The sequence below is a fragment of the Pan troglodytes genome, chromosome 11 (genome assembly GCF_028858775.2).
Source record: "Pan troglodytes isolate AG18354 chromosome 11, NHGRI_mPanTro3-v2.0_pri, whole genome shotgun sequence".
Taxonomy (NCBI): Eukaryota; Metazoa; Chordata; class Mammalia; order Primates; family Hominidae; genus Pan; species Pan troglodytes.
In genome coordinates, this window is record NC_072409.2 from 81,509,737 (window position 1) to 81,531,191 (window position 21,455).

At 43.6% G+C, this 21,455-nt stretch overlaps 1 protein-coding gene across 11 annotated transcripts in view; it reads right to left on the bottom strand.

Annotated features, from left to right (window-relative positions):
• Positions 1-21,455, bottom strand: part of DNAI1 (dynein axonemal intermediate chain 1) — a 62,121-nt gene that overhangs the window by 31,999 nt on the left and 8,667 nt on the right. For 8 of the 11 annotated variants that reach the window (XM_016960767.4, XM_054658783.2, XM_016960761.4 and 5 more), the window contains exons 2-4: positions 5,239-5,271; positions 3,471-3,569; positions 3,194-3,274 (exon numbers count right to left, since the gene is read on the bottom strand). In XM_016960767.4, the coding sequence (XP_016816256.2) occupies positions 3,194-3,274; positions 3,471-3,569; positions 5,239-5,271 (213 nt within the window). The remainder of the gene's footprint in view (positions 1-3,193; positions 3,275-3,470; positions 3,570-5,238; positions 5,272-21,455) is intronic. The other 3 variants (XM_016960762.4, XM_016960763.4, XM_054658782.2) reach the window with 1 other exon arrangement.

Genomic DNA, 21,455 nt, shown 5'->3' on the forward strand with positions numbered 1-21,455 from the left:
CAGGTGCCTGGGATATAAAGCTGAGAAAAAGTAGACACAATCCCTTATTTCACAGAGCTTGTAGTCTGGTTCCTGCAGATAGCCTCCTCATTGATCAGCACCCTTGCAACCACTAAAATTGACTTAGAGACCGGAGATCTCTTCCTTCTTTTAAAACAGATATGCAAACCCTTTTCAAGCCATACAGAAACTATGTTTGTATGGCACACTACGGTAAACTCACAGTAGAGGAAACCAGTTCATGGAGTCCAGTTGCACAGATCTCCCTGCCCCTGGAGGGCTGGAAGGATCGCCATCACACAGGTTGGGAAGCTCTGTATTTAAAAGTCACCACAGAGCCCTTCTTCTTTCAGTAACTCAGATGTATGGGAAGACAAGACAGTGCAGTGGTTAAGAGCATGGTCTGTGGAGGCAGGCAGAATTGGGTTTGAATCTTTATTCTGCTGCTTCTTATCTTCATGACTTTGGGCTTAACCACTCTAAGCCCTAAGTTCTTCATCTATAAAAGAAGGCTAATACTATCTAATTTGCATGATAATTATAAGTATTAAAAATAATAAAAACAACCTATTAACACAGTGTCTGACACATAATAAATGCTCAATATTAATGTTCAATAAAATAGTAACTATTTTCATGATGAAGATTCCCAAGGAATAAATTACCCTTACAGTTTTATTTGAGATTTCACCTTCATCTTGTCCCCAGTAGTTGACTGGGATCTTCCTCTTCAGTTTAGGAATGAAACCCAGACTCCATTGCTTCTGTGAGGGGAGGGAAGGCATGCCTAGATCAGAACCATCTACCTCTCTACTCCACCACATCAAAGGAAAGTAGCAGCTTTGGGGACCTAAAGCTCTTTCAGGACCAATGAGATGGAAACTAGTTCTGTGGGAAGATGCCACCAGTCATGGGAGGCTATTGGAAGGTTGGGTAAGGTGAGCTTTCCCAGAAGACTTGGGCTCCTAAATGAGGGGCAAGAAGACTACGTTGAAATTGACAAGGCAATGCCAGTCCTCTGCCTGTAGTGTGCTTCCCATGGTCAGCACACTGAGTCCTACAGAGGTCCTCTTTCAGATGTCAGAAGAACAGGAGCCCATAGAGTGTACTGTGCTCCAGCATAACATCAGGGAGGATAAGGCAGCTTCCCTCTGACCTTTTCGGGCTTCCCAAGGGAAGCCATTCGCAAAACTCACAAGTAGCACCTTTCAAGAAATGTTTCTGGGGCCAGGCGCAGTGGCTCATGCCTGTAATCCCAGCACTTTTGGAGGCCGAGGCGGGCAGATCATGAGGTCAGGAGATTGGGACCATCCTGGCTAACATGGTGAAACCCAGTCTCCACTAAAAATACAAAAAATTAGCCAGGTGTGGTGGCGGGCGCCTGTAGTCCCAGCTAGTCGGGAGGCTGAGGCAGGAGAATGGCATGAACCCAGGAGGTGGAGCTTGCAGTGAGGCGAGATTGTGCCACCACTGCACTCCAGCCTGGGCGACAGAGCGAGGCGCAGTCTCAAAAAAAAAAAAAGAAACATTTCTGGATTTGTTTCAGCCTCTTTGTGTAGGGGTTGACTACACAATCTTAAATAAGAAGCAGTGTGTTCAACTAATCTTTCACAAACACTCGCACACAAATGTTCATAGCAGCATTAGTCATAATAGCCAAAAAGCAGAAACAATTCAAATGAACATCAACTGATGAATGGATAAATAGAATGTAGTATATTCATACAAGTGAATATTATTTGGCAATAAAAAGAAATGAAGTAGCGACACATACTACAACATGAATTGAAAACATCATGCTAAGTGAGACGAGCCAGTCACAAAAGACCACATGGTGTATAATTCCACTTATATGAAACGTCCAGAATAGGCAAATCTATAGAAACAGAAAATAGTTCAGTGGTTGCTGAGGGCTGGAAGGGATGGAAGACTGAGGGGGAACAGCTAAGTGGCTTGGGGTTTCCTTGGGGGGAAGTGAAAATGTTCTAAAATTGTGATGGTCATTGTACAACCCATAAATATACTAAAAGCCACTGAATTGTACACTTTAAGTGGGTGAATTGTATAGTATATGAATTAAATCTCAATAAAATTTTCAAAAAAAACAAAAAAAGAAATTCTTCTTGTCTTCAGGAAAGAGGACGGGGAGAGAGGGAGGTTTCATTTTGACTGTGTTTTCATTTTTTTTGAATCTTTTGAAATTTGTACCATAGGTTTCTATTATATTTTCAAAATATTATACACATATATATTTTAAATTTTTTTTAAAGAAGCAATGTAATGTTGCTTTGGAGTCAGACAAACTAGTTGAAATCTTGCTTTTAGTTCTGGTCATGTGACTTTTGTAATTTGTTTATCTAATTTAATCTAAGTTTTCATAAAATTAGAATATTAACAGTCCCTGTACCAAAGAAAGGGGAGGATTATATGAGATATTTTATGTAAAAAACCTAATATAGGACCTTACACTGGCACACAGTAAGCATGGAACAAATGGGTCTCAGAATAACGAAATAGGAAACATATGCACCCCTTCCACTGCAGCTCAAATGTACTCGGAAATTCTCTTCAGTTCATAACCACAGGAGCTGACCTTGCTATGAGTGAAAAGAGTATTGTCCCCTATATAGGCATATCAATATGTGTCTATCAAGTCAGAACTTACCCACCCACGCCATGTGTACTAAAGGAGGGCCCTGAGGAGATCACCAGCCTGTCTGGCGGTGATGTCAAGAAATGCTGAGACTGGAGCCTGCTAGAACTTCTCCAGTGGGGCTGGGGGTGGGGAGGGGAGAAGACCAGCTCCTTTTGTCTAGAGGGAAATTGTACTCCATCCAGATGGCTGGCTAGAGGAAAACTCAGCTTTTGAAGACTCAATAGTTTATGTTAGTGAAAAATGTGTTACATATATCAGAAAAGCATTTTTCTAACCAAATGATTCATTTCAAGATTCTTGAAAAGACTGGCTCTGCAGGACACTTAAGACCACAATCAGCAAGACTGCAAGGGAGATTCATAAAGAAATTTCAAAAACTTCTAGAAAACTCCATATGAAATCTGAGGATTCTAGCCAAGGATCTCAGTTTAAAAGTGCTCTCCTCTAGAATTACTGAGAGGCTTTTGCAATGTAGCAAGTCACTGTCACTCCAAGGAGATGGGTATAGATGCCCCTGCCCAGGAGGGGATGACTTACTTTGAAGCTGTACCTGACAATGTTCTGGGGTGCATGTGGGTTGTTGGCTGTCAAAATCCGAGTGAACTCCTCCTTTAACTCCTGAGGGAGAGAAATACCAAGAGGGTCATACATGAAGACCTCCCAACCCTATCTGAGGCTTAGGAGGATCCCTCAGAGTATCAGCAGACATCTCACACCCAGGTTCTGGGCAAGCTCCTAATCATGTACTATGGAAGAACACATCTCCAAAACTGGAAGAGGTACAAGGAGCAAGAACAAGAGGCTACTCACTCACCGCATCGGTCAACTCCAGCTGGTCAGGGGGTCTAACTGTGGCTTTGGATTGGGCCCATTCATCTGTGCCTTCTCCCACTTCAGTCCCTGAATCTTCATCCTAGACAAAAACCTCACATGAGGCTTGGGAGTGTCTGTTCTGCTTGGACAAGCATACAGGAAGCCCCTTCATTCACAAACACTCCCAGAAGCCAAGCTCTGCCCCTTGTATGTAGAATACAAAATGTATAACATACCACTCATGAAAGAGTCCAAAAGAACTGCTCAGGCCAGAGTTCTCATTGCCTGGAAGATCCTGGCCACCTCTGCCCTGGGGGTCAGGCTTAGCTGGAACTTGGAATGTTGTGGTAGGCCTCTGGCCCCAGTAGTGGGACCAGAAGAACTGGTTCCTCCCTACTGCCTTCTGTAAAGCCCAGAAGCTAATGTTTAGGACTAACAGCCAAAGGCAGGGCTTTATGCAAAGTGGTTTAGACATCAAGAAAGGATGATAAGTTGTTACTTCAACTCTAATTTATATTTTATCTTCCCAACTACCACCTTAAGGTTACTCAATACTCTCTGTACTTAGTTATTTTAAGCCTCACAGTCCCATTAGGTCCTTGGAGCAAAAAAATCAAGGACTAGAAGGTTTGCCTTTCCCTGGTAGACACTTAAACATCTTGCCAAAGTGGCCCATGATATTTTTTTTTAAATGTTCACTCTCACTAACAATCAAAATTATACAAAATAAAACAATGCATTTTTTCACTATAAGATTGGCAAACTATAAAACAACCAAAACTAATATCCAGCATTCATGAGGCTGTGGGGAAATGAGCACTCACAAATTAGTATAACCTTTCTAAAAATCAATTGGAAAATATTTATCAAAGCCTAATAACTGTTTATACTCTTTTACCCAAATTTGTACATGTAGGAATTTATATTAAGGAATATGCCCAAAGATTTAGGTGTACTGATGTTTGTTAGAGGATTGATAATAACAGTGAAAAAGGAAACATTTATTTTCATTTATTTTTATTTATTTATTTGAGATGGAGTCTTTCTCTGTCACCCAAGCTGGAGTGCAGCGGCACGATCTCGGCTCACTATAACCTCCACCTTCTGGGTTCAAGCAATTCTCTTGCCTCGGCCTCCCAAATAGTTGGGACTACAGGCATGCACCACCATGCCTAGCAAATCTTTGTATTTTAGTAGAGATGGGGTTTCGCCATGTTGGCCAGGCTGGTCTCGAACTCCTGACCTCAAGTGATCCACCTGCCTCGGCCTCCCAAAGTGCTAGGATTACAGGCGTGAGCCACCACACCCAGCCAAAAAAGGAAGCATTTAAATGTCCACCAATGAGGCATGGTTGAACAAATTATGGTACAGTCTTAAGGAACATATGGTAAAATATTATTTGGTAATTTCAAATGATGCTATAAAAATATATTTATTAGCAATGGAAGGCACTCTAAATATTTTATGTGAAAAACATGTTATAAAATAACATATATAGTTTGGTTCCACTTAAAAATAAATATATCTCTCTTATTCCTCCAAAGAAAAATAATAAATAAATACATGTAATTTTATATATGCATAAAAATATCTGAGAGGATGTAACATCACATGTTAACTAAAGTTATTATAGGGTGGTAGGTTTAAGGGTGATTTTAACATTCTTCTTTTAGTTCATTTGCATTTTCTAAAAACATATAAATAATATTTTCAACAAAAAAAACACTATTAGCATCTTGCTGAGAGACCATGGTAGTCTCAGCACTTACTCTCTTCCTGGTTCCTCTGCCTATGCTGATGCTCTAAATGAAGAACAGAAAACAGAAGGTAAGTCATAAGCAAATTGACATGGAAATATCATAAACAGTATTTCAGGGAGGCTCCTGCCCAGGGATCTCACAAAGTGAGAGGTGACAGCGTGCTGGCAGTCCTCAGAGCCCTCGCTTGTTCTCGGCACCTCCCCTGCCTGGGCTCCCACTTTGTGGCATTTGAGGAGCCCTTCAGCCCCCCACTGCACTGTGGGAGCCCCTTTCTGGGCTGGCCAAGGCCGGAGCCCACTCCCTCAGCTTGCAGGGAGGTGTGGAAGGAGAGGCGTGGAGGGAGAGGCACCAGCGGGAACCGCGGCTGCGTGCGGTGCTTGCGGGCCAGCTGGAGTTCCGGGTGGGCGTGGGCTTGGTGGGCCCCGCACTCGGAGCAGCCAGCCAGCCCTGCTGGCCCCGGGCAATGGGGGACTTAGCACCCGGGCCAGTGGCTGCAGAGGGTGTACTGAGTCCCCCAGCAGTGCTGGCCCACCGGCATTGCACTCGATTTCTCGCCGGGCCTTAGCTGCCTTCCCACGGGGCAGGGCTCGGGACCTGCAGCCCGCCATGCCTGAGCCTCCCACCCAGTCCATGGGCTCCTGTGCGGCCCGAGCCTCGCCGAGGAGCACCATCCCCTGCTCCACGGCGCCCAGTCCCATCGACCACCCAAGGGCTGAGGAATGCGAGCACACGGCGCAGGACTGGCAGGCAGCTCCACCTGCAGCCCCGGTGGGGGATCCACTAGGTGAAGCCAGCTGGGCTCCTAAGTCTGGTGGGGATGTGGAGAGTCTTTATATCTAGCTCAGGGATTGTAAATACACCAATCAGCACCCTGTGTTTAGCTCAAGGTTTGTGAGTGCACCAATCGACACTCTGTATCTAGCTGATCTGGTGAGGACGTGGAGAGTCTTTATGTCTAGCTCAAGGATTGTAAATACACCAATCAGCACTCTGTATCTAGCTCAAGGTTTGTAAACACACCAATCAGCACCCTGTGTTTAGCTCAAGGTTTGTGAGTGCACCAATCAACACTCTGTATCTAGCTGCTCTGGTGAGGACGTGGAGAGTCTTTATATCTAGCTCAGGGATTGTAAATACACCAATCAGCACCCTGTGTTTAGCTCAAGGTTTGTGAATGCACCAATCGACACTCTGTATCTAGCTGCTCTGGTGGGGCCTTGGAGAACCTGTGTGTGGAAACTCTGTATCTAACTAATCTGATGGGGAGGTGGAGAACCTTTGTATCTTGCTCAGGGATTGTAACCGCACCAATCAGCGCCCTGACAAAACAGGCCACTCAGCTCTACCAATCAGCAGGATGTGGGTGGGGCCAGATAAGAATAAAAGCAGGCTGCCCCAGCCAGCATTGGCAACCCGCTCCGGTCCCCTTCCACACTGTGGAATCTTTGTTCTTTTGCTCTTTGCAATAAATCTTGCTACTGCACACTCTTTGGGTCCATGCTGCTTTTATGAGCTGTAACACTCACTGCGAAGATCTGCAGCTCCACTCCTGAGCCTAGCAAGACCACGAGCCCACCAAGAGGAACGAACAACTCCAGACGCACTACCTTAAGAGCTGTAACACTCACGGCGAAGGTCTGCAGCTTCACTCCTGAGCCAGCGAAACCACGAACCCACCAGAAGGAAGAAACTTGGAATACATCTGAACATCAGAAGGGACAGACTCCAGACGCGCCACCTTAAGAGCTATAACACTCACCGCGAGGGTCCGCGGCTTCATTCTTGAAGTCAGTGAAACCAAGAACCCACCAATTCCAGACACAAAAGGAGGTTGAGCCTTCCCAAGTTTCAGAAACAGTCTCAGAGGCAACATATTCTTTTGCGCCCAGCCAGACAGGTCCTATATCTGAGGCAACCCAGTTTCAGCATCAGTGGGACTGACCCATGAAGAGCACGACCAAGTAACTTAGCACTGGGAATTTCTTATTTGCAACTGGTTTAACAAATATTTTTAAAGCATACTCTAAGTGTTCATCTCTGTACCAGGCAATAAAGAGATTTAAAAAACAGTATTATTATTACTATTTTGAGACAGAGTTTCACTCTTTCGCCCAGGCTGGAGTGCAGTGGCACAATCTCGGGTCACTGCAACCTCTGCCTTCTGGTTTCAAGCGATTCTCCTGCCTCAGCCTCCCGAGTAGCCTCCCGATTACAGGCGTCTGCCACCACGCCCAGCTAATTTTTGTATTTTTAGTAGAGACGAGGTTTCACTAGGTTGGCCAGGCTGGTATTGAACTCCTGACCTCAGTTGATCCGCCTGCCTTGGCTTCCCAAAGTGCTGGGATTACAGGCGTAAGCCACCACGCCGAGCCTATTTATTTATTTTTGAGATAGTCTTACTCTGTTGCCTAGGCTGGAGTGCAGTGGCACCATCTCAGCTCACTGCAACTTCCACCTCCCAGGTTCAAGCAATTCTCCTGCCTCAGCCTCCCAAGAAGCTGGGATTACAGGCATGAGCCACTGCACCCAGCCTATTTTTTGTATTTTTTAGTAGAGACAGGGTTTCACCATGTTGGCCAGGCTGGTCTCAAACTCCTGACCTCAGGTGATCCACCCGCCTCAGCCTCCCAATGTGCTGGGATTATAGACGTGAGCCACTGCACCCGGCCAAAGGTGACGATTTCTTAACTGGATGTCAAAGGACAAGTATGCATTGTCTAGGCGGAGAAAATGTTTTTCAGAAGAAAACATGTACAAAGTTGGCCAGGCGCGGTGGCTCATGCCTGTAATCCCAGGCTGAGGTGGGCAGCTCACCTGAAGTCACAAGTTGGAGACCAGCCTGTTCAACATGGCGAAACCCTGTCTCTACTAAAAATACAAAAATTAGCTGGGTGTGGTGGCACACACCTGTAATCTCAGCTATTCAAGCGGCTGAGGCAAGAAAATCACTTGAACCCAGGAGGCAGGGGTTGCAGTGAGCCAAGATCGCACACTGGACTCCAGCCTGGGTGACACAGCGAGACTCCATCTCAAAAAAAAAAAAAAAAGTTCCACCAAACAAACCAACAAAAATCCCACAGTATATATACAGAACAAATAGGTGTTTCAGATGATCAAGCATATGAGGGGACTGGAGACGTGAGGGAGGGGCTCCTGGAAGGAGCAGGCCTAGTGCACTGCAGGAGGGTTCAATGCAGCAGAAGAGCTGAAGGGCACACGTTGGTGGCAGCATGGCACATTGGAAAGGAACCCCTGCTTCCAGCTCTGTCACTGACCACTTGTGTGATCTTGGGGCAGCCTCAGTTTCCCAAATGCAAAGAGAGGGGAGTCAGTTTCCCAAATGCAAAGAGAGGGAGTTAGACTAGATGGGCACTTATAGCTCTTGCAGCTCTTGCATGATAGGGTCTTTGGGAGAGGGTTGGAGGGTGGAAGGGAGGAAAGGAATTCCAGGGAAAGAGAAAAGCATGTCTCATCTTGGGCTGGGATTGTTGCTGATAGAGCAGGCAGCAGGATTCAAATAGCTGTCAGGTTGCCAAGGTTTCCAACGATGGGAACCCTTCTCTGAGGCTAAGCCACACGAGCCAGAGAGCTACTTTCCTTTGGAGAGCCTCTGATCCATAAGGTAATGGGATGGAAGCGTCACAACGTGTAACAACTTTCAGGCTCACAATAGAGCACAAGAGGGCCAATCCCAACCCAAACCACAAGCCTTAAATAGAAAACGAGATCCAGTTACCACTGCCCCCTGTAAATATGTCTGTAAAACATTTATCTGGCAATAAAAGAACTGACAAGGCAATTTGAGTGTAATTGTTTTTGGCAGTTGGAAATATTTCAATTAACACACTATAAAAGCCACACTATAATAAATGCAAAACAGGCCAATGAAATCAGCTACAGCCCTAACTTCCCAACCATGGCAAAGGAGATAGAATGTCAGGCTGCCACTTTGGGCCCTTGGTCTTGCAGAATGAGAAGCCTGAGACAGACAAGCCTGAATTCCTGAAAGGCTTTTGATGGTTCCTCCTAGAAGCTATCAAGCTACAGAAGAAAGCTCAAACTCTTCCCCTAGCCCTCAAAACTCTTATCATCTGGCCCCAAGCCTCCATTCCAACCTGTTCTACCACTCATGTGCTAGGACTCCAAGGTGCAGTCCAGCGAGTCCCTGGGCCTGGCCTGTGTTTTCCCACCTCTCCACCTTTGCTGTTACCACTCCTCTGCCAGGAATGCCGTCTTCCCCTTTCCTCTCCCTGCTTCCACTATCTCTGCCTAACAAAACCCTACCCAACTAGCCTCTGCTAGTCCTTTAACTTTTCCTTTCCCACCTTTCTCCTACCTCCCTCTACTCTTCCTTTCCTCACTTTAAGCAAGGCTACCCTCCACCTTCCATCACAAGTACTGAATGATCAAACGTAAATAGACACTCTGTTAGTCTCTGGGTCTGGTCTACAGAAGGGAATAGTATTATGAAAAGAAGCATCACACTGCAGTACCCATAGGAGGCAGCTTGGCGTTCTTATGCTATTGACCAAAGAAGGTCCTCTTCTCTTGGATAGGCCATTCTATTCGGCCAAGGGAAGATGTCTATGAAAGAGTGAAGCAGGGAGAGGAAACCCTCTCAGCCCACCGTGGCAGACAATTTAGCCCTGCGGATCAATGGGATAACAGATGTCTCAGCCTGAACTCTTTCACAGCAGAGCATTTTTCCATTCTTGTTGTGGACTTCAGTGTGAGCACTGTGAGAGCAGGAACTGAGTCTTATTCGTCTTTGGATCACTAGCACAGAGGTTAGCATTTGGATGGAGGTCACTGCTCTTATAAAAGTCACCAATCACAACTCAGCTGCCTAGTGGTCACTTCTCAGTTCTCTTATAGGACTTGACATTGCTGAGGGCTCCCTCCCTCCTTCTTGAAACTTCTCTACCTTCTTTTCCATGTCACTGATCTCTCCAATGGCTCCTCAATATCCTTGACCTCTCCAGGGATATATGCTTGACCCTCTGGTCTTCCTATTGTACACCCTCCCCTTGAATGCTCTTATCCCCACCTGTAGCTTCATCTTTCATCTTCCACCTTATGATAAAGCTCAAATCTACTTTTATTATTTGTTTTCCCTGAGACAGGGTCTCGTGGCCAGGCACTGTGGCTCACGCCTGTAATCCCAGCACTTGGGGAGGCTGAGAAAGGCGGATCACTTGAGGCTAGGAGTTCGAGACCAGCCTGGGCAACATAGTGAAACCCTATCTCTACTAAAAATACAAAAATTAGCCGGGTATGGTGGTGCACGCCTGTAACGTCAGCTATTCAGGTGGCTGAGGCAGGAGAATCACTTGAACCCGGGAGGCAGAGGTCACAGTGAGCTGAGACTAAAAAAAAAAAAAAAGAGAGAGAGACAGGGTCTTGGTCTCCCCAGATCTATTTCTGCAGCTTAGACTTCCCAGAACCTCATATTCGAATTGATGACAGAGTACTCAAACTCAATATCTTTAAAACTGACCTCATTATGTTCTTTTTTCACCCTAAACTGCCACTTCCTCCAGGATTCCCCCTCTCACTTAAGTGCACCACTATCCATTTAGTCACCCAGGTTGGAAACTGGGAACCATTAAAGATATTTGCCCTTTCTTCACCCTCTCACTAGCATTATGTTTCAAAGCCTAACAATTCTATTTCTTTAATATCTTTCTTAATAATCCTCTCCTTATTTCAGGTCCTTACTATCTTTTGCCTAACCACATTTGATCTCCCTGACTCCAGTTTCTCTCTACTCTAATGATTATATCATTATAATTACTGCTACTGAGAACTTACTCTGGGCCGGTCATTTACTAAGCTATTTATGCACATTATTTCATTTAATCTTCACAACCACCATATGGAGTATGAACTATCATTATTCCTACTTTACAAATGAGAAAACTGAGGTTTAGAGACATCAAGCAACTGACCCAAAGTTGACCAGGATTTGAACCCAAACTCTTAATCACTATCTACAAACGATCTTCCTAAAACATAAATATGATTGTGTCATTCTCTTGATTTAAAGCCTCCAAGAGTTCAAGACCAGCCTGGGCAACGAAGCCACACCCCGTCTCCACATAAAAAATTTTTTTAATTAGTTGGGTGTGGTGGTGTGTGCCTGTAGTCCCAGCTACTTGGGAGGCTGAGGTAAGAGGATTGCTTGACCTCAGGAATTCAAGGCTGCAGTGCGCTATGATTGTGCCACTACACTCCAATCTGGGCAACATAGCGAGACCCTGTCTCAAAATAAAATAAAATAATAAAATAAAGCCTCCAAGAGCCCACCCTCCGCCATGAGATGAAGCCCAAGCCCCTGAACATGGCATCTACCTCATCTCCTACTTTTCCCCTCCTACAGCCACATTCAGTCACGTACAATTCTCCCTAAGCTTATGTAGGAAAGAGCCATGTAAGCAGAGGGACTGAGCCTGTGTGCCCAGTGGTTAGATATGCCCCAAGCCTCACACAGGTGATAGTGGCTGATTTAGAAGGGAGCTGCCCAAATAAAATGCCTCCTCTCTTTCCTTAGGTTCCCAGGATTTCTTCCATGGACCATCTAACTTCACTGCTCTATGCCGAGCATCCTTCTCCCTTCCCTCAATACTACCAACCATGATGTCTGGCCACCCTTCTGTCAGGCTAGCCTCTGCATGGGGCCCCTTACCTCATTCAAGATGCCACCTCTCTGGGCCTTTAACCCCCTTGTTCTTCTAGCACAGCTCTGGATCACCTCCTTGGCTTAGCACACTTTTGGATGATCTTTAAGTTAACACCCCTCCTAACTTGGCCGAGCCCTAAGGACTGTCTTTTTCCATAAGCAGCTTCCAGTGCAGCCCCATTCGGTCTGTCCTGGAACACTTGAGGAAGCCAAAGGGCAGAGAGGAAGTCCCAAAGAAGTCTGGAAAGCCGTGGAGAGGAGCTGAGAGAGAATGAGGTGGTTGGAAAGAGGCATTCTCATGTACAGCAGTGACACACCAAGGGCAGATGTTTGAAGTCTATCAACCTAGTACTATCTGCAGCGGGGTTAGGGGAGGGGAGAGAGGCAGAGACCAGTTGATTACCATCACCATCCCTAACTGCAATCTAGTGAGCACTCACTAATAGCTAGGCACCTTGCTGGGCATTGTACGGTCATTATTCCCAATCTTCATAGCCTTCCTGCAAAGTAGGTAAAACTGTTCCCCTTTTAAAGACAAGGACACTGAGAATTGTTCAGATCAAATGACATGGTCAATGGAAGGATACATTGAAAACAAAAATTCTGTCAATGTAAGAGATAATTATTATTACCACCTACTGGTCATTTACCTGCATTTAGACCTGTTTTGGTTCATGACCCCACTGAACAATGTAAGCGATCTATTTGTCCCTGAGCGTATTTTAGTGATCAATAAGGAGATAAAAAATTCTTAAGCTGTTCTCTATCATAAATATATAATATTTTAAAAATGAGTATGTGATCAGATGGAGCCATGGAACCCAAGTGTGGGCTTTGAAGTCAACCACAGCTGGGTTTGAGTCCCCACTCTGCTACCTGCTAATAGTTTTATGACCCCAGGCAAGTTAATTGTCTTCTTTGAACCTCAGTATCCTCATTTTAAAAACTGGCATTACAATGGCACCCTCAGACAATCATAGGCTTGTTATGAGGATTAAATGAGTCAACAACACACATAAGGTGCATAGTGTGGTGCACTTTATGTGCAACTGGCCAGAGTGTGTGCCCAATAAATGATGCCTGACAGCATTACCTTCCCACTTATAGACCCTGCTCTGCTGTCAGTCACACGGGATCTGTGTGGCCCTTTGCCTTCTAGGAAGCACCTGCCTTAGGGATGACTAGATTTCAGCAGCTCACATCTCTGCTCAAGAGTTCAATGCTGAAACATGATTGTTCCTGGAAAGAGGGGCTCTTCAAAGCATGCAAACCCACAGATGCTGCATCCTCCTTCCTGGGGCCCAGGAGACTTCATTTACCATCTCAGTTGTCTTGGTCCTTATTTTAAAACTCACTAACAGGTTTCCATTAAGCTAAATTGAAACTACCTCACCAGCTTGCAGTTTCCGTTTCTAAAAGGTTAAAAGCTCTTAGTCCCAAAGGAACAGCAGCAATTCACCAACAAATCTTCCTCCAGCTACAATGAATACATTTTAAATCTCTGAGCCTAGTGCAGTGTCTAAAGCACACAGAAGGCACTCAATAAGTGTTTATAGTTGAAGAAAATATTAAAACTTTCAACAGTGGTCTATGCAGGGTAACAGGCACACATACATTGTTGTGGTAGTGCCAACTGATGCAAACTTTTTGTACCAAAGTTTGCAATGTGTACCAAAGTTTAAAATGCATATACCCCTCAACTCAATGGCTCCACTTTCTTGAGTTTTCTGATAGAAATATTCACACCTTGCCGGACACGGTGGCTCACACCTGTAATCCCAACACTTTGGGAGGCCGAGGCGGGCGGATCACAAGGTCAGAAGTTCGAGACCAGCCTGACCAACATGGTGAAACCCTGTCTCTACTAAAAATACAAAAATTAGCCAGACATGGTGGCACATGCTCGTAATCCCAGCTACTCAGGAGGCTGAGGCAGGAGAATCACTTGAACCCGGGAGGCGGAGGTTGCAGTGAGCCGAGATTGCACCACTGTACTCCAGCCTGGGTGACAGGGAGACTCTGTCTCAAAAAAAAAAAAAAGAAATATTCACACCTCAGGCTGGGTGCAGTGGCTCATGCCTGTACTCCCAGCATTTTGGGAGGCCAAGGCAGGAGGAGCACTTGAGTCCAGGGGTTCAAGACCAGCCTGGGCAACATAGTGAGACTTCATCTCTACAAAAAAATAAACAAAATTAGCCAGGCGTGGTGGTGCATGCCTGTAGTCCCAGCTACTCAGAAGGGTGAGGTGGGAGGATCGCTTGAGCCCGGGAGGTAGAGGCTGCAGTAAGCTGAGACTGAGCCACTGCATTCCGGCCTAGGCGACAGAGCAAATCCCTGTCTCAAAAAAAGAAAAAAAAAAAAAAAGAAAAAAAAAGAAATAGTCACACCTGAATAAGATGTATATACAAAATTGCTTGCTTCAGCTTTATTTGTAATTTTTTTAAATGGAAAAACACAAATATTCGCCAATAGGAGTCTAGGTAAATAAATAACAAAATAATTATAGCAATTCAATGGGATGTTATGCATATTTTTAAAAGAATAACTATCGTACAACATAGTCACTATAGTAAATAACAATGTATTGGACCGGGTGTGGTGGTTTATGCCTGTAGTCCCAGTACTTTGGGAGACCTAGGCAGGAGGAATGCTTGAGTCCAGGAGTTCGAGACCAACCTGGGTGACATAGCAAGATACCCTGTCCCTACAAAAATTTTTAAAAATTAGCCAGGTGTAGTGGGGTGTACCAATAGTCTCAGCTACTTGGGAGGCTGAGGTGGGAGGATCACTTGAGCCCAGAAGGTCAAGGCTGCAGTGAGCTGTGATCACGCACTGCACTCCAGCCTGGGCACCAGAGCTAAACCCTGTCTCAAACCAACCAACCAACTAACCCACCCACACACCAACCAACCAACCAACCAATATATTGTATTCTTGAAAATTGCTAATAGGTTTTAAGTGTTCTCACCCCAAAAAATTATAAATATGCTAGGTAATGCATATGTTAATTAGCTTGATTGGCTGGGCATGGTGGCTCACACCTGTAATTCCAGCACTTTGGGAGGCCAACGCGGGTGGATCACCTAAAGTCAGGAGTTCGAAATCAGCCTGGCCAACAGGGCGAAACCCTGTCTCTACTAAAAATACAAAAATTAGCCAGGCTGGTGGCAAGTACCTGTAATCCCAGCCACTCGGGAGGCTGAGGCAGGATAATTGCTTGAACCTAGGAGGCGGAGGTTGCAGTGAGCCGACATCGTGCCACTGCACTGCAGCCTGGGTGACAGAGCAAGACTCTGTCTCAAAATAATAATAATAATAATAATAATAATAATTAGCTTGATTTAGCCATTTCACAATGTATACATATTTCAAAATATGTTTTACATGATAAATATACAATTTTGTCAATTAAAAAATAGTATATTGTTGAAAAAATAAAGTAGAAAGAATGAAGTAAACTTTTATGTATTGCTATGGAAAGCTCTCCAAGGCATATTGTCAAATAAAAAAGCAAGTTACAGGAATAGATGCCCCATCTGTTTACTTTAAGAATATGTGTATATGTGTATTTGCATATGCATACAAAATTTCTGGAAGAATATATAGAATCTGTTGACAGTGGTTTTTGTCCATGCAGTGTGACTACAGAATTGTGGGGAAGGGGACTAATACTGTTATATACTCATCGTCATAATTTTTTTTTTTTTTTTAGTCAGGGTCTTACTCCATCGCCAGGCTAGAGTGCAGCAACACAATCACGGCTCACTGCAGCTGTGACCTCCTGGGCTCAAGGGATCCTCCTGCTTCACCCTCCCAAGTAGCTAGGAATACAGGCATGTACCAACAGGCCTAGTTAATTTTTAAATCTTTTGTAGTGGCAGTGTCTCACTATGTTGCCCAGGCTGGTCTCAAACTTCTGGCCTCAAGTGATCCTTCTGCCTCAGCCTCCCAAAATGCTGGGATTAGAGGCGTGAACCACTGCACCCAGCCTAATGTATTAAATGTGAATATGCATTACTTTTATAATTTCAAATGCTAATTAAGAATGTAAAAATCAACATGATAAATTTTTCTTTCCTATGAATGCAGTGTTAGCACAGTGCTCAGAATGCTGGAAAAGAGAATACAAGACCAGCCCCATTCCTCCCTGGAAATACAGGAGGGCAGAAGCCAATTATATAGGACCCTTCCCAGATAAGGCTGCAGAAGGCCAAAAAGTATAGGATTTAAAAGCTGGAGCTCTAGAGTAAGCCTTTGCTGGATACCTGGCTCTGCTACGAATTATATGTAAGACGTTGAGCAAGGCGTTTAGTCCCTAAACTTCATTTCTGCATCTGTAAGGGGGAGAAAAATATTAGTGCCCTCCTCATAGAATTGCTGTGAGTATAAAATAAAATAATGTATGAAGAGCACTAACACAGAGCCCAGCATAAAGTAAGCCCTCAAGTACTAGTGGCAATGTAGACATTTTGGCTGTCATTATTTTTATTATTCCATGCAGTCTGCCATGCAAGGCAATTGAGTTCCATTCTGAGGGCTTAGAATGAATAATTGAATAGTATGTTTTCCAGATCCCAAGAAATCTTATTAGAAAGGAGCCTGTGCATCTCAGGGTGTCACAGCAGAAGGATGACAATAAAAATACTTCCATTTATATAGCATCTTTCAGTTTACTAGACATTTTGGAGTACATTATCTTATTTGATCATTATAACAATCTTTTGTGGATGGATGTTTAATCTTGTCAATCTTTTTGTTTCTGAATCTATTGAGATGTCATCATTATAGGATTTTTTCTTCTTTATCCTGTTAATATGAAGAAATACTTTGATTTTTTTTTTAATGGAGTTTCACACTGTAGCGCAGGCTGGAGTGCAATGGCTTGATCTTAGCTCACTCCAACCTCCGCCTCCTGGATTCAAGCAATTCTCCTTTCTCAACCTCCTGACTAGCTGGGGTTATAGGTGCCCACCACCACATCTGACTAATTTTTTGTATTTTTTAGTAGAGACAGCGTTTCACTAAGTTGGCCAGGCTGATCTCGAACTCCTGACCTCATGATCCGCCCACCTCGGCCTCCCAAAGTGCTGGGATTACAGGCTTGAGCCACTGTGCCCAGATGATCTTAAACTTTCCTTTTCTTTTCTTTTTTTTTTTTTTGTGGTGGTGGTTGGGGACCAGGAGAGACAGGGTCTCACTCTGTTGCCCAGGCCAGAGTGCAGTGGCACAATCATGGCTCACTGCAGCCTTTACTTCATGGGCTTAAGCGACCCTCCCACCTCAGCCTCTCAAGTAGCTGGGACTACAGTCAAATGCCACCACACCCAGCTAATTTTTTTTTTTTTGTTTTTTTGTGTTTTTTTTTTTGGTAGAGAAGGGGTCTCACTATGTTGCCTAGTCTGGTCTCGAACTCTTGGGCTCAAGTGATCCATCCACCTCAGCCTCCCAAAGTGCTGGGATTACAGGCATGAGCCACCACACTTAGCCTTTCTTTTCTAATATAGCGTTTAAAACTATACCTTTCTATTAAGCACAATTCTAGCAGCACCTCACAATTTTTATGTTTTATTTTCATTACAATTAAAAATATTTTCTAATTTCCTTATGATTTTCTTGACCTATAGGTTATTCAGAAGTATTCTTTAATTTCTAAATACCCAGAGATTTTAAAGATATTATTTACTTCTATTTTGTTCAAACTACTCTTAATATGCTGAGATTCTTTTTTGGCAAGGATGGATGTTGAATTTGAATTAAGTTAAACTGTAAGATATTAACCTTTTGAAATGCATTTGAACTTATTTTATGTCCCAGTACATGGCTCATCCTTGTGAAAATTCTGCAGTTCTTGGGCGTAGTTTTCATTCTACTGTTCTTGAGTATAGTGTTCTATAAATGTTAATTAGGTCAAGTTAGTTAACAGCACTGTTCAGATCTACCGAGAGAATAATGTTAAAATATCAAATTATCATTATGAATATTTCTACTTCTCCCTTTAGTTCTGTCATTTTTTGATGCTTACATCTTGAAGTTCTTTTGATTCTTATATCTTGAGGCATACACTTTGTGATTTTATGTATCCCTCTTGAATTGACCCTTTGTCATTTTAAAATGTCCCCATTTATCTCTGGGAATACTTCCTGTCTTGAAGACTACTTTGTCTGATAATGATACTCATACAGATTTCTTATGCTTTCCATTTGCTTAGTTTATTTTTCCATTCTTTTATTTTCAAACATTCTATGTTTTTACATTTAAAATATATTTCTTGTAACAGGCAACATATAGTTGTTTTTTTCTTTTTCCTAGCCTGATAAACTCTGCCTCTTAATTGGAGGTCTTTACCATGTTGCTCTTTGTTTTCTAGTTTTTCTCATCTGCTTTTGTTTCTCTGTTCATCTTCTGCCTTCTTTTGTATTAACTGAAATTTTTTAGTACTCCATTTTGCTTTCTCTATTGGCTTTTCATATGTGCCTTTTTGTATTTTGTGCATGTGTGGTTGCTCTAAGGGTTACAATATGCATCCTGAACTTATCATAGTCTACTAAAAATAAATATTGTATCACTTCACACTTCACAATGTAATAATCTCATAACATGCTAATTCTATTTACCACCACTACTTCATCCTTTCCCCTATTGTTGTCACATATTTTATTTCTGTATACAGTGTAAGCCCTACTTGACAATAATGGTTTTGTTTTGTTTTTTGCTTTAAACAGTCATCTGTCTTTTAAGAAAATTAATAGAAGGGCTGGGCGCAGTGGCTCATGCCTGTAATCTCAGCACTTTGGGAGGCCGAGACAGTAGGATCACTTGAGGCCAGGAGTTTGCCATCAACCTGGCCAACATGGTGAAACGCTCTCTCTACTGAAAATACAAAAAAAATTAGCCACCATGGTGGTGAGCATCTGCAATCCCAGCTACTCAGGAGGCTGAGACAGGAGAATTGCTTGAACCTGGGAGACACAGGTTGCAGAGAGCTGAGATCACACCATTACACTCCAGCCTGGTCGACAGAGTAAGACTCTGTCTCAAACAACCAAAAACAACAACAAAAAGAAAATTAATAGAAAGAAAAAAAGTGCTGTAGTCCCAGCACTTTGGGAGGCTGAGGCAGGAGGATCACTTGATCCCAAGAATTCAAGACCAGCCTAGGCAACATAGTGAGACCCTGTCTCTATATATTAAAAAAAAAATTAGCTGGGCTTAGTGGTGCATACCTGTGGTCCCAGCTACTTGGCAGGCTGAGGCAGGAGGATCACTTGAGCCCAGGAGGTCAAGTCTCCAGTGAGCTGTGAGCATGCCATTGCACTCCAGCCTGGGTGACAGAGTGGGACCTTGTCTCAAAAAAAAAAAAAAAAAAAAGCCATTCCATTGTCTTCTGGCCTACATTGTTTATGGTGAGAAGTCAACCACAATTCATATAATTGTTTCCCTGTATGCAATTTGTCATTTTTCTTTGGCTACTTCCAAGGTTTTAGTTTTATCTTTGGTTTTCAGTAGTTTGACTATGAAAGACCTAGATGTGGTTTTATTTGTATTTATCCTGCTTGGGGCTCACTGAGTTTCTGATAGTCCTATATGTTTTCCACCAAGTTTAGAAAACTTTTGACCATTATTTCTTCAAATATTTTTTCTTCCTCTTTTTCCCTCTGGCATTCCAACTACACCCATGTTCCAAATACATATATAATATATTCCATAGCTCACAAAGGCCTTCTCTTTTATTATTATTATTTTTTAGTGGAGCCTCAGTAACAGGGCACCTGTTTTTTCTTTTTCTTTTCTCTTTTTTTTTTTTGAGACAGGGTCTCACTCTGTCACCCAGATTGCTTTGCAGTGGCACAGCCACAGCTCACTGCAGCCTTGATCTCCTGGGTTCAAGCTATCCTTCCACTTCAGCCTCCTACATAGAGGGACCACAGGGGCATACCACCACGCCTGGCTAATTTTTAAATTTTTTGTAGAGACGAGGTTTTTTTATGTTGCCCAGGTTGGTCTCAAACTTCTGGGCTCAAGTGATCCTCCCGTCTCGGCCTCCCAAAGTGCTGGGATTATAGGTATGAGCCACCATGCCCAGCCAGGCTCTCTTTTTACAAGAAAAACAAAACAAAACAAAACAAAACAAAACAAAACCTTCTTGGCCGGGCGTGGTGGCTCACGCCTGTAATCCCAGCACTTTGGGAGGCCGAGACTGGTGGATCAGGAGGTCAGGAGATTGAGACCATCCTGGCTAACATGGTGAAACCCCGTCTCTACTAAAAATACAAAAAAAAAAAAAAAAAAATTAGCCAGGCGTGGTGGCGGGCGCCTTAGTCCCAGCTACTCGGGAGGCTGAGGCAGGAGAATGGCGTGAACCTGGAAGGAGGAGCTTGCAGTGAGCCGAGATCGCGCCACTGCATTCCAGCCTGGCAGACAGAGCGAGACTCCATCTCAAAAAAAAAAAAAAAAAAAAAAAAAAAAAAAACCTTCTTCCTCTTAAATAATTTCCATGGATCCATCTTCACATTCAGCTGTTAGGCCTATCCAACGAATTTTTTATTTCTGATATTGTATTTTTCTACTGTTTCCATTTTTCTGCTTAGATTCTCCATCCATGCATCCATTAAAACAATATTTCCTTTATGTCCATAAATATATTTATAACAGCTGCTTTAAAGACATTGCCTGCTAATTCCAACATCTGTGTTACTCCCTGGTACTATCATGCTCTCCTTTGGATCTACCTCTCTGAGCCATGATCAAGAAATTGTCCTTAGGCAGAGAGCAAGGGTAAATGTGTGACTCACGTTGAGTGTTTTCTTTCCCTCAGGAATCACTGTCCTATGTTGTCTATTGTCCAATACCGAAAAACATTAGTGTCATATATTGTGTCCAGGCTTACTGCTGTTTACAGTGTGAAGGAAAGTCCAGTGTAGATTTCTGCACCATGGCCAGAATATAAATCTCCTAAATCAAGGTCTTTAAGGTTATATATAAAGTATACTGCATTTTATTTATTTATTTATTTTAGAGACAGGTTCTCACTCTGTTGCCCATGCTGGAGCGCAGTGGTAACAATCATAGCTCACTGGAGTCTTGAACTCTTGGGCTCAAGGGATCCTCCCGCCTCACCCTCCTGAGTAGCTGGGACTACAGGTGCATGCAACCTGGCTAATTTTTGGTGTGTGTGTGTGTGTGTGTGTGTGTGTGTGTGTGTATTTGTGTAGAGATGGGGTCTTGCTGTGTTGTCCAGGCTGGTCTCAAACTCCTAGGCTCAAGTGATCCTCATGCCTCAGCCTCCCAAAGTGCTAGGATTACAGCCATGAGCCATCATGCCTGGCCTGTGTGCTGTATTTTAAAATTCATTGCAGAAATGTGCTATTTTTAAAACCCTATAGTAAAGGCTTTTGTAAAGGACAGGACCTTTTGTAATGTAAATATCAGCCCTGAATGAAAGCATTGGACTAGAAGAAATCTGAGGCCCCTGAGGCCCCTTCCCGCACAATTCATGAGAAAGAGATTTACCAGAAACAATATGGAAGTTACTTTAGAGTAAAGCAAG